This window comes from Phyllosticta citribraziliensis, assembly GCF_038025025.1.
Source record: "Phyllosticta citribraziliensis strain CPC 17464 chromosome Unknown J3D65scaffold_1, whole genome shotgun sequence".
Classification (NCBI taxonomy): Eukaryota; Fungi; Ascomycota; class Dothideomycetes; order Botryosphaeriales; family Phyllostictaceae; genus Phyllosticta; species Phyllosticta citribraziliensis.
Genome location: NW_027117338.1, coordinates 3,361,518 through 3,373,590, shown reverse-complemented (window position 1 = coordinate 3,373,590; position 12,073 = coordinate 3,361,518). Strand labels below are relative to the sequence as shown.

The 12,073-nt window shown below is 54.2% G+C and overlaps 3 protein-coding genes across 3 annotated transcripts; 1 reads left to right on the top strand and 2 right to left on the bottom strand.

Annotated features, from left to right (window-relative positions):
* Positions 1-61: 61 nt before the first annotated feature.
* On the bottom strand, positions 62-1,949 carry J3D65DRAFT_611961 (uncharacterized protein). The gene is made up of 5 exons (XM_066798972.1): positions 1,382-1,949; positions 1,215-1,316; positions 793-1,166; positions 672-739; positions 62-620 (listed from the first exon to the last, which is right to left on the bottom strand). The coding sequence occupies exons 1-5, from the start codon at positions 1,667-1,669 to the stop codon at positions 190-192; spliced, it is 1,263 nt and encodes a 420-aa protein (XP_066660398.1). The 5' UTR covers positions 1,670-1,949; the 3' UTR covers positions 62-189.
* Positions 1,950-6,135: 4,186 nt separating this feature from the next.
* J3D65DRAFT_51235 (uncharacterized protein) lies at positions 6,136-8,210 on the bottom strand. The gene has a single exon (XM_066796628.1). It carries the CDS (start codon positions 8,010-8,012, stop codon positions 6,528-6,530), a length of 1,485 nt encoding a protein of 494 aa, XP_066660397.1. The 5' UTR covers positions 8,013-8,210; the 3' UTR covers positions 6,136-6,527.
* A 991-nt stretch (positions 8,211-9,201) lies between these two features.
* J3D65DRAFT_546384 (amp dependent CoA ligase) lies at positions 9,202-11,214 on the top strand (the record flags this gene model as incomplete). The annotated part of the gene is made up of 2 exons (XM_066796812.1): positions 9,202-9,453; positions 9,817-11,214. 2 exons carry the CDS (start codon positions 9,202-9,204, stop codon positions 11,212-11,214), a joined length of 1,650 nt encoding a protein of 549 aa, XP_066660396.1.
* Positions 11,215-12,073: the final 859 nt, after the last annotated feature.

Genomic DNA, 12,073 nt, shown 5'->3' with positions numbered 1-12,073 from the left:
CAACGTCACCTCAACATCTTCACAGAACACATTCTGCCCACGCTTATTGTCAAAAAGAAATCCACGGCTTCTGCATCTGAGGAGCTTTCATTTACTACAACCGCGGAAACTAGGGAGCTGCCGTTCACCACCGCAGCTACGGACTCCGGGAATGCCTTTTCTTTCGACACCCACTTCGGACCATCTTCTCTACAATGCTTTCCATGCCGAAACCCGTCTCCCGTCTCTCGTCACGACTCGCTCAGGGAAATTTTGGTAATGGCCAAAATCAAGCGCTTCGCTTGCGTCCGATTCCCGCCGCGGCCCGTACTCGTTGTTCTTCTTTTCTTCCACCACGCTGTCCATGGTGACAACCTGCAAAATATCGTTCATTCCCATCGGCGGCTTGACCATGCTCGTCGGCCGCGACGCAACGCACGTCGTCTCCGTGTTCGCCGTCGAAGTCCACGTCAGGTTATCGTGGATGGTCGGGAGGCGCATCGTCCGGCTCGACGAGTGGCTCGTATCTAAAATAGAAGGAAAGATTTTTGCAACGAGCGGCTTCATGACCATGAGAGAGGCACAGATGATGCCGACGTTGCCTTCGACCGTGGACCAAACGATGGCCGCAACACCGGATTCTGTAGAAGTAAGGAAGGACGCTCGGATCTCGTCGACGATGAGGAACTTACGCTTCATCGCGTCTCGTTCAGCGTAGTAGTGGACGAGGGAGAGGCGGAGGATGCTGACGACGCAGACACTGTGTTTGCCGGATTAGCAACGGATGCGGCAGCCTAATGCCTCCCTACTTACAAGCCACCCAGCGCGAAGACGGCAAAGACGCTGAGCTTTTGCCGCATGGGCAGATTCAGTCCCTTGATCAATGGCATTGGAATCAGCCACACGACAAAGTCCATGATCACTCCAATCCCGGCCGTGCTGAACCAGTACGTCTGAATGTCCATGCACGTCCCTGGGACCGAAGGATCCCAGTATCGGCGGACTGGTTTGCAGAGGAAGATGCCACCAAAGACGCCCCAGCACATGACGCCCAGGATGACGACCAGCGACACTTTGCATGACCGGTGGACCCACGTCGGCTGAAAGAGCCGGAGGTACTGGATGAAGAAGGAAGACTTGGTCAAGTTGATCAAGATTTGGTAGAGGATGTTGCTCGACAGGACCAGCTAAACGGCTGTAAGTAAGCGAGCTTCTTTGTTGTCTGGATTGCTTACCCTGGCCATCTTCGACAAAAACGCCCTATTCACCTTGTCCGGGCCCTCCTCTGCTGTACGCACTTCCACTCCAATCACTGCGGTCATGGCGATTGAAAGTATCTACGCATTGAGTGCCGTTAGTCTTCCATGGCTGCCAATGAGTGCGTTGTCATAAACAAACTTACCAAGCTAAGCGACACGATCCAGTCCTCCAGCCTTATTTGTCTCATCAGGCAAGCCCTCGTATACCATCGCGCAATTACTGCCAGCCCGGCCAAGATGGTAAACGTCACTGCTGGAGCGAGGGCCTGCCATCCGACATGTACAGGCGCCTCGGGGACCACTGGGGTCACGGTCTGGGCATACAGCAGCGGGGAGGAGTAAGCGTGTCTGGAGAAGAGACGCAGGGGATTGCGGAAGCTCTGGAGGAATGCTGTCCCACCACCGCCCACCAAGGGTGAAGAAGCTGCCATTGCGATAGCAGTGTGCGGAATGCGGAGGAGCGAGGAATGACGAGAAGAGCGAGACGACACAGCCAGTGTGACAAGCACGCGTGCTCGGAGATGGAGAAGATGCTCCTGGAAGGGAGGAGAAGAGGGGGCCGCTGGTCATAGAGCTCGCTATGACATATGGACGATTTCAGCAGCAGTGCAACTGACTGACGGATTGACAGAGCGCTCTCTGTCTCCTCGCTCACCAGTCGGCAACCTGCCCTCTGAAGAGTCCCGATCTCGATGCGGAGGTGCGCGGTCTGGGCTGAGTTGACCCAGCGAGGGAGGACTCGCTGCTCTGGCTGGGTCTATAGGGGACTCGTCGGCTTTAGGACTAGTCTGATAGTCCGCCCTTTCGCTGAACCCCGATTCGGGATTTTTCCTTTGAGCGTCCTGTCACATCAAGCGCTCGAAACATGAAGAAGTGGGTTTGAATGGACCGTCAATTCTGTCAATCCCCTTCGCGGCCGTGGAATATGCTCGAAAATCCCATGGCTTGTCCTACAGAGGTCTGAAGTGTCAACCCATCAAACCTCATCAAGGCACGCCTGGACGCTTCCATCCACGTGCAAAAACACGCTCTTTGACGCAACGCGACGATCGACAAACAGCTAGACCACGTCGCTGCAGGAAAAGTCTCAATTGGTCTTTGTCCCGATTGAATGGAAGCTTGCTCCCTCGTTTTGTCCGCTGATGCCCGTTTCGGCGAAGCGCCATTTCGCGATGGTGCGAATGAAGGGGCGAGATCGGGAGATTTGGCGCTCCTCACCTCTGTCGACATCCTTGGGAAGAGTGAAAACTGAGTGATGGAGGCCAGAGGCAGTGGAGTGATCTCGACCATTGACGGTGTTGACATCAAATCCCCGCGCGCACACTACCGACCAATGTGCCAATGACTGTTTCGATGGCGAGGATAATTCTCCGGTCCACGTGCATCTCCCTTGCTGGCTGGAAAACGAGCCCTCGGTGGCGGTTGGGGAGCAGTCGACCAGCTTGACGCTAGCTCGACAACGTGCTGTGCTAGTCCAGGAACGGCAAGTCTGGGAGCTTTGACAGACGTTTCTGACATTGCCTCCCTCGGATATACTTTTTGCGGTGGACTTTCGAGGACGACTACTCCCCGGTACTGCCTCCCGGCCTAGAGCTCTGGGCACGAATGCTCCCTAGTCATACTCAGCAGTCGTCGGGACGTATGCTTCCCAGCAGTGCTCCCTGTGGTGCGCAGGACGGACGCTCATTGACAGTTTACACTGAGATCTTGAGAATATCCCTGACAGTTTTCACTGGGTGCTTGAGGACGATCACTCCTTGACATCTTCCACTGAGTTCTCAAGGACGAATGCTCCCACCCAACGCAAGCCAAGTTCTTCGACGTTCGACATACATCAGCATGCCCAAAGCGGAAGTGGCCAAAGCTCTGGCCGCATGAGTGCCTAGGTGGCAGCCACCGCAGCCACCAAAGCTTCGACCGCTTCGCTTGCTGAGGCCGAAGCTCAAAGCTCCTATAAAGGCGGTCTCCTCCCGCCGCGTCTTCTGCTCCGTACTCCACTCCTTCCACCAGATGTCTCCTTGAAACCCATGGGATCCCGCGACTGTGGGAGAAACCGTCTACTAGAATCGTCGACTCCTGTTTGTTTTGGACGAGACTCAGAATTTCTATTCGCCAGTGATAGGTGATTGGTAGAATATTTGCACTGGCCGCAAAGACTGCTAAATGATAGCGGATGCCGTTTCTATGTATCGACGCGCGACGATGTCATAAGCGATTTCATTGGTGCACTGGCCAGGATCTTTGGCTTGGAGGGAGACTGATAAATTGCTCAAGATGCGTAATGGCACTCACTGCTTGCACATGTCGACAGGCATTAACATGATGGGCGGTGTTGAGAAAAATGCATTGTCTGAGCTTTAAAAATTTGCAGAGATGGTGAAAAGCCCATCAATCAGCCAAGTAAGATGAGACAGAAGGAAAAGATCACTGAAGTGACCTGTGAGATCGCTATCTCTTCATTAAATTTGCAAGATAAAATGAACAACAGTGTAGAAGAAAAGTTTGTCGGCCTGGCCGATGTTGATTAAACACAGAGAAAATGGTGTGCGGAAGGCGTGGTGTTGAGAAGAGATCACAAACAGGCTGAGGTTGCGGGGTCTAAAGCCATGACTTGCATGTGTTCCAGCGCAGACCAGTTTGTGTCATTTCGACTCTCGCGTAAGGAGACAGGATGTGTCTTAGCATCTCATGCCAACGCAAGGCCGGAGGGCGTAGGAAATGTCTCTCGATGAGATTGACCAAGGCGCATGCAAGGCCGGCGTAGTTGCTGAAAGAAAGGCGGAGAAACCTCGTTGCCTGGTTTGCAAAGCTGAAAAAGCAGCCCGCATGAAGGAACATGTTTCGAAGATCTCGAGGTTGACGGAACCGCCAGTTGCCGTTGCTTTCCGTCAAGTCGACGCAACTTGGGTTTGGGCTGCCCCCGGAGGCAGTTCGTTTCCACATTTCCAGATGCGTATTTGGCGTCGAAGAGATTTGACGACCTTGGAATGAGCCCTGCGTACCCGCATGATTTTGAGGTGAATTTCCCTGGCATAGGTCCATACGAAAGTGGCAATGGCAGCGAAGGCCGCCAAATGGTGGTAGCGAAATGAATTGGCAGAATCCGTCATGTGCCAGACTTTTTCATCATCGCCATCTTGAGCTGCAGGTAGGCTTGGACAGCTGGATCGACTGCGAACGGGGAATGTGTTTGAGCTTGGACTTTGTTCGAGCGACGCGGTACGGAAGAATTCCAGGACGCAATGGACGAGGCACGTGTCGGCGGCAAGTATGGATGGGGTCTTGTGAATGATGAGGATGACCGATGAGCCTTTTGTATGTCTCTGGAAGAGCCCATGGCGGAAGAAGCCGAAAGGAAAGCTTGACGGAGAGAAGGACTGAAAGACCTTGGCTGCTTTTATAAAGGTGGATGGTGGCGAGCGCCGCACGGCTGCTAAATTGATGCACGACGGACGAGAAGAATTTTCCGCAGGCAACCAGGTTGGAGACGACACGATGCACATGGGAAAGAGAAGAAATCAGAGTCAACAGACCTTAATAGCCACGCAAGGCATTTGGATTCGGCAAATGCTAACCCTCGCACCGCTTGCGGCCTTCCCGACACAGTATTTGATAGGCGCAGGTAAAACCAGATTGTCAAGCCCCGTGCGCGCGATAATTAGACAAGACTTGAGAAGACAATTACCGGGCCAAGGGATAGGCAAGCATACGAAGGCGCGGAAGAGGCAGTGAGATTGACAAATAAGCGCAGGGCTGGTGACAAAGAGGCCTAAAACGAAACACGACGCTGGCGCAGGTGATGGACTAGCAAGCGGCGATGCTGGGCCTGGAGGAGGGATGCGGTGGGTAGATGATGTTCTGGTGGTGGTTGATTTGGAATACTCTCACGACGCGAATCTTAGCGACCCACTGCGCCGGGCCCTCGACCAACACCAACACCACACCTCCTCCTCAGCCGCCAACCGCCAGCCGCCAGCCACAACCTCCTCTCTGCGCCGTCATCTCGCCCAGGCCTCCTCATCGCCCTTCATCCTCTGCAAATCATCATAGGGCTGACAGGTTCGCGTCGCATGCTGGCAGCTTGACCCGGCCGCGCGTCTTTGCCGCATTTGCTCTGCTCTTCCAACACCTTCAGCATGCGACACCACGGGCTATCTGTGGATCCATGATCAACATCGTGGCAGAGGCTGTCGTCAGCGTCGGGATCATCAACACATTCTCGTCTTGCCCCAGCTCAGCCATCGGAATGAAAACCGATTCGCGGCGAAACCAAATGCAAATTCGACCGTGATCGCTTATGGCTGAGCTGCTTGTGCTCAACCTGCGCGCACTTCAGGTGCGTTCGGCAAGAATGACGCGAAACTGTGGCGGCGCTTCTTCACGCCTGTTGGACATGACCACATCAATGTGTTCCGCGGGAAACTTTGCCAGCAGCACAGCAGACAGTGCCAAGCTGCGAAATGTCTGCCGCGGCCACTTGCAACCGCCATGAGGACAAAGAAGGGAAGCGTGGCTTGCGCCTCGCCATCATGGCAGGTACAAGGAATACGCTCGCTTGTCTCAGGTTTTCGGTGGCTTCACCACCACTTTTCAAATTCTGCCAATCCGACGCTTGGCCAAACGCAAATGCAGTCCTTGACATGCTCTTCTCTTTCCTCCCGACATGACCAGCCAAGATGAGGGATATCCTGGCTCCTGGGAGCACATGCACGTTGCCGCGACCCGACCCGGCGATCCAACATATTTGCGCACCAAGAGCCCAACAGATGCAGCAGCAGCAGCGTCGCGGAATGGCGAATTCGACTCTGACGCCAACACCTTTTTTGCGCTTCATGTTGGCCGTTGAAAACACTCCTGGCGGGCGAAAAGTAGGTTCTACTGTACTGTTTTGCTTTGAACAAGTGATACAGCTTCTAAGTATGTTCAGGGATCTCGACCGTGTACCACTTCGCCTGCCGTCGCCAAAATTCAAGGCCGTGCCCAAGAGAGGCGCTCGCTATCCGCCCAAGATCATCCACGTGGTGATGGATTGCCAAAGTCTGCCGTGAAGCGTTGCGAAATCTGGCAAAGAAGCACAGCCGTAGAAGAAGGAAATACCCCGGCGATAGATACAGCGGGAAACGTGCCTCCATCTAACACAAACCAGACTTTCTTCCAACCAGCCGTCAGGTGATGAGATTCCCGCTCTCATGGTCTAGTTGTACTCGCAATAATCAATACGTCGTCGAAAGAGGCCGTCAGTGTTGCCGCCCGCAGGAAGAAAAGGAAGGAAAGCGCACCGAAAAGAATTCACGAATCCCATATCGGACCAAAGGCCGGGATGCCTCGGGACTCCATCTCGAAGACCACCTCATTGGTGAGGCGGGGATTTGACACAACGCAGATTGCCTCTGCCTGAGCTTCTTTGAAAAGTTTGTACCCCTGGTTCACCAAGTTTTGTCGACCAGAAACGTCCGTGTCGATTATAACTGCGTTTGGATCTGCTTGTCGTACCGCGGAGCTTATCTCGTTGCCAAACGTCTTTTCCGGATTGCGCGTCGACCAGATAATGCGGACGGGGTGATCCGGCTTCCCTACGACAAAGGAGAGCACCGGGCCTATTCCAGCGCCTGTCGCAACAAAGACCACTGGTCTGAACAGCCTAGCGACCTTGGCCATGCCGTTGACTGGCCCACCCCGCGTCCACATGTGTCGCGGCGGGCTATTGATCAGCCGTCGAGTCCAATCCCCCGCATTGGAAACGATGCACGAGAAGCCTAATTCTCTTCCTGTCCTCGGTATTGCGGCAAATGAATGCGTCTCCTTGACCGGGCTATCCGACAGGCGAACGCATGAGCAAAGCCCGAGATCGCCACCCTTGAAGTTCAAGCGGATTGCTTTGTCTGAGAGAGGCTCGCTTTCAATGTCGTGGCGCTTCAGACGCATCCAAGGATAAGCCACGAGAATGGTTGTGAGGAGAACGAAGTAAAAGGAGGGGGTCCGGGCGAGATCGATCACAAAACCCGCGTGTCTCTTTCTGTTCCTTGGAAGTGCTCCAACAAGCACCAGCGCCCACAGAATGGCAAGCAGGGTCCAACCTCCAAAGCGATGAGTCCATTCAAAGTGATCGTGGAAGGCTGATCGAATCCTCGGATGTGCAGCGGCAAGGATGAGTACCAGTAGTCCGAGCACGACGCATGCCAGCACGCTCAAGGCTGGAGACCTCTGGTATCCCTGGAAATACTCGTACAGTATGAGAGAAGTGTACATCCCGAACCAGAGAGTGGCCGCCACTCCGCATCCACTGTGAATGCCACCGTAGCTGTATATCATGGCGCAGATGCGGCGAATCCAGAGGGATTTGGACGTCGGGACTGACGTGAAGATGGCGAACAGGGCATTGATGACATGCTCGTTTCGGGAGAGGATGGCCACGAACAGATTCGCTGATGCCGCAGTCGCCATATCATCTGTCATTTCGAACCCCATCCCAAGATCGTTGAGCTTGAATCCGGTCGAAACCATTTCCCAAGTGCCGACGGCTACGTTCAGCAGGAAAACGACGGTGAAAATCCTGCGATATGTCGAGAAGAATTTCCATCGAATCCAGGAGAAAACTCCAGAGTTGAGCCGCGCTGGTAACTCGTCGTGATCCTCGTCGAAAGATCCTGCAGTGGTTCTCCAAGATGTCTCCTGTCGGGCTGCATCCCCTGCAGCCTCTTCATCTGCAGAAAATGACTCGTCGGTCGGTCTCACAGGCTCGCTTCGATCGTCCTGGTCATGAGTTGCTTTCATGAAATCGGAAGAGCGTTTCGTTGGCTTTCTTCCGACGCGATTTTGCGACCGCGAGATATCCGGAATGTCCTGCAGGGTCAGAGGTGTGACTTTAAGGTAGGCTGCATCTGGGAAAACCGGGCTCCAGGTTTCGACAATCGCTGTACCAGATGTCTGCAGATCTACTGTACCGCGATCGGGACACTTGAACCGTTGTGAACCCAGTGGTTGTAAACAAGTTTCTGCGTCTCACAATTGGTAAGCCGCCTAAACTTTCCCACAACCCTTCAACTGACCTTTTGCAACCACGGATATCTGGTCTTCTGGCATGCTTGGTGTATCAAAGACTGAGATCGGGGATAACAAGATCTGGGTGCCTGTGCCTCACACGCGACTGAGGAACACGACTGACAGCAAAGTTGAACGGCTAGTGAGCAGCTACGGAACCTTCGAGGCTTTATAGCTGGCCCCTTCTATCCAGAAAGGAATGGACCAAGTAGCTGACAGTCGCGCAGAGCATGGTTTGGGCTAATGGGCCACAGAATGCGACACAGACCGGTACACCAGGAGAGAGCCGTGTAGTGGAGGCGCATCACTTCGCAACGAGCCGCACTGATGAAGAGATGCCCCGGAATAGACATTCTTCAGTGAGGGATCACGAAACGCCCAAGGCACCGAAGAGACTTGGGGTAAGTTGCCAGGATTCTAAGCGGACAGAGGCGACGGCCAACATGCGTCACTGCTCCCAGTCTCCTTTCCCGCTCTTTCGACGCAGATGCGCCGGGAACTGCAACGGCAACATCCAACTTGCGCAGGGCTGGACACAGCGTTGCATTGTTGAGTTACAATGGAGAGCACAATGCCTCTGAATTCACCGTGACCGTCAAAGGGTCTCCTTGTCATGCTTGACGCAAAGACTTTCATCATTGTTCAGCGTCGACGAGAACAAAGAAGGGGGATAAAAACTCTTTGTGCAGACATAGTTGGTGGAAGTCAAGGCGATTGTCTTTGCAAAGCCGGGAAAGGATTCTTTCATCCCATTGCCGCCTCATATCTATGGATAGGTGATTCTTCAACAATGATCTGGTCAAGTAAAGGGTTTAAGTATCTCGACGAAGCACACATTAACATCTCCAGATCACAATCAAACAGTTCCTCATTACAACAACAGCAACAGTCACCTCCTTCAAGCACTTCGCCAATAGCAAACATGTCCGCTCAGTCTTACCGCACGACCACTGACCTCGCCGCCCTTTCGAAGCTGGATCTTCTTACCTATGTGTTTGGTGCTGCTGGCAGCACTAGTGCAAATGACGACACCCCGGCTCTTATCGACGCAGAGAACCCGTCGCGATCCCTCTCGATCAACCAGGCACGCGTCATCGTCCGTAAGATTGTCGCAGGACTCAAGGCTTTCGGCTTGAAGCAAGGCGACACTGTCTGCATTCACGCAGCCAATGATGTAAGTATCTCCCCCATGACCCCTACCCACCCACATCTTCCCCGTTGGCTCTCAACCAACACCAGCCTTTCCAGTCTGTGGCTATGTGTATGCACTGCCGTCGAAGTCCGAGTATGCGACGTAGACGCGGCGCACCACATCAGCCACTGACACCTCGACGACCCGGTTTCTGGCTGGCTACACATTCAGTGTGAATCCAGAGCAGAGCTCTGCCGACACTCTGCAACACATCGCGTCTAGGCTTGCCAGTGCGACCAGTCGATTTGCAGAGTCGTCAGAGCGCAAACCGAGGTTGAAGAGACTCCCTCCCTCTCTTTTTCCTAGCGTATATTGTTTTTAAGTCAGTGCTAACATATGTCTCAGATCATGTATCCCCCTATCGCTCTCGGAGTAGTCGGAGCGGGTGGTATCTACGCTGGTTCCAATCCTGCTTACAAGGTCGACGAGCTGACGCATCAGTTTCACACCGCCAAACCTCGATTCATCGTCACCAATCCCGAGCTCATCTCAACCGTCCTCCAATCGGTAAAGGCTAGTGGCCTGCAAGACTGCACTGCCTTTGTATTCGGCGAGTCCGCCTTTCTGAGTGCCGAGTACCGGGCTTTCGACGAGCTCCTTCTCCACGGTGAGTCCGACTGGGTAACTTTCCAGACTGAGGAGCAGGCCAAGTCCACACCGGCGGGCTACTTTACCACGTCCGGCACGACTGGCAAGCCCAAGCTCGCCATCCGCACGCACTCAAACTTTGTCCATGAGAGCACCATGCAGAAGGATGTGCAGGAGAAGCCGTACAAAGTTAGCCGTCTGATTTCCCTCCCGCTATTCCACGCCTTTGCCTGCCCCATTGGCATCCTCGCCCCGCTCCACGAAGGTGTCCCAACGTTCATCATGCGCCGCTACATTCCTGACACGTACCTCGCTCTTTTGGACAGATTCAACATTACCGAGTCCATTGCCGCGCCACCGATGATCTTGGGCTGGCTGGCCATGCCCGGTGACAAGAAGGCGTCGCTCAAGGGTCTGCACCAGGTCACCTGTGCAGGTGCCGCTTTGGCAAAGTCGGTCCAGCATGAGGCTAGCTTCCTGCTGGCTCCGAACGGGCGCCTCGTCCAGTGCTGGGGCATGACCGAGGCAGGCCAAATCACGGGCTTCAAGTATCCCGACAGTGACTACAGCGGTGCCGTTGGCAAGCCGCTCCCGCACATTCAGGTAAAGATTGTGGACGACGATCTCCGCGACATCGCCTCCGGTGACGACAATGCCACCGGCGAGATTGTGATTCGTAGTCCAGCGGTCATGAGGGGTTACCACGAGAACCCGACTGCGACGCAGGACGCCTACTTGCCCAGCGATCCCACATGGCTCCGGACCGGAGACGTCGGCATGATCCGCGACGGTATGGTGTACCTGACCGACCGCGTAAAGGATCTGATCAAGGTAAAGGGGTGGCAGGTCGCGCCGGTCGAGATCGAGGCCGTCCTGCTGCAGCACAAGGAGATTCCGGACGCGGCCGTCTTTGGCGTGGCTGACGCCGACGGCATGAACGAGCGCGTCTATATCAAGATCATTCGCTCGCCCGGCTCGTCTCTTACACCCGAGGCCGTCAAGGCCTTCCTCCTGCAACACTTGGCTAGCTACAAGGTGGGTGGTGCTGTCATTAGCTTTACTGACGCCATTCCGCGCAACCCCTCGGGCAAGATTCTCAAGCGTGTCCTCAAGGACGAGGTCATTAGGCAACGCGATCAAGCCTCCAAGGTTTGAGTGGATTCCCGATTTTGATTAGATGTAGAAAGGCTCGCCTTGCAGGCGCTGGTGAGTCGTCATTTCGTAACGCGAAGAAGTAATTTAGAAGTTTCTTTGTCAATCGTCTCAAGTCTGCCCATGTCTTTTCCTTTGACGCATCTCTTGGTATCTAAATTTGGCCAGAAACCCCCCACGATTTCTTTGACCTCCGAGCACTATCAAAATTCTTTCTTTCCTTCGCTTATCCAGTCCTCAGATATGTCTAACCCCCGTCTGTTCCTTTCAATCTTCCACGTGACACCGCTCCCTCCAACCACGGGTTCCACAAACCCGTGTCCTACTTCCCGAGCCCTCCCACCGTTTCTCAAAAATTCAGTGTCACACATCGATCCGAGTGCATCGCAGCCTTGTCCAACAGCAGCAAATCAGCAGGCAGAAAGAGAGGAAAAAGGTGTCCAGGGGTCAACGCAACACAGAACCTCGAAACGACCCCAGAGCTCACAGCTTGTTGCGGCACATGGACTACTTGTCAGCTGATAGTGTGCCGCGCTATGCCTCTGCCTTTGTGCGAGCATGCCCGCTTGGAGAAGCGCTGGCTTGCCGCTGTTGCGCTGGCCCCGCCGACGTCGATGCTACACATGAAATCCTTCCATTTCACTACAACGCCACAATTTCCCGGTCTAAGATACCTGCTGCCGAATTGGAACTGTGGTCCTCGCTCCGGCTCCGATTTTCTTCACGAGATTTCCGGCAAGACGTGAGCGCCTTCTTTTGTACCATTAGAATCGCCGACTGCCTTATCTCTTCTCGAAGTTTGCAGTCAGTCTTCACTCTCGATCAATGAAACACTTCATGCTAGCTTCGGACTGATTTGGCA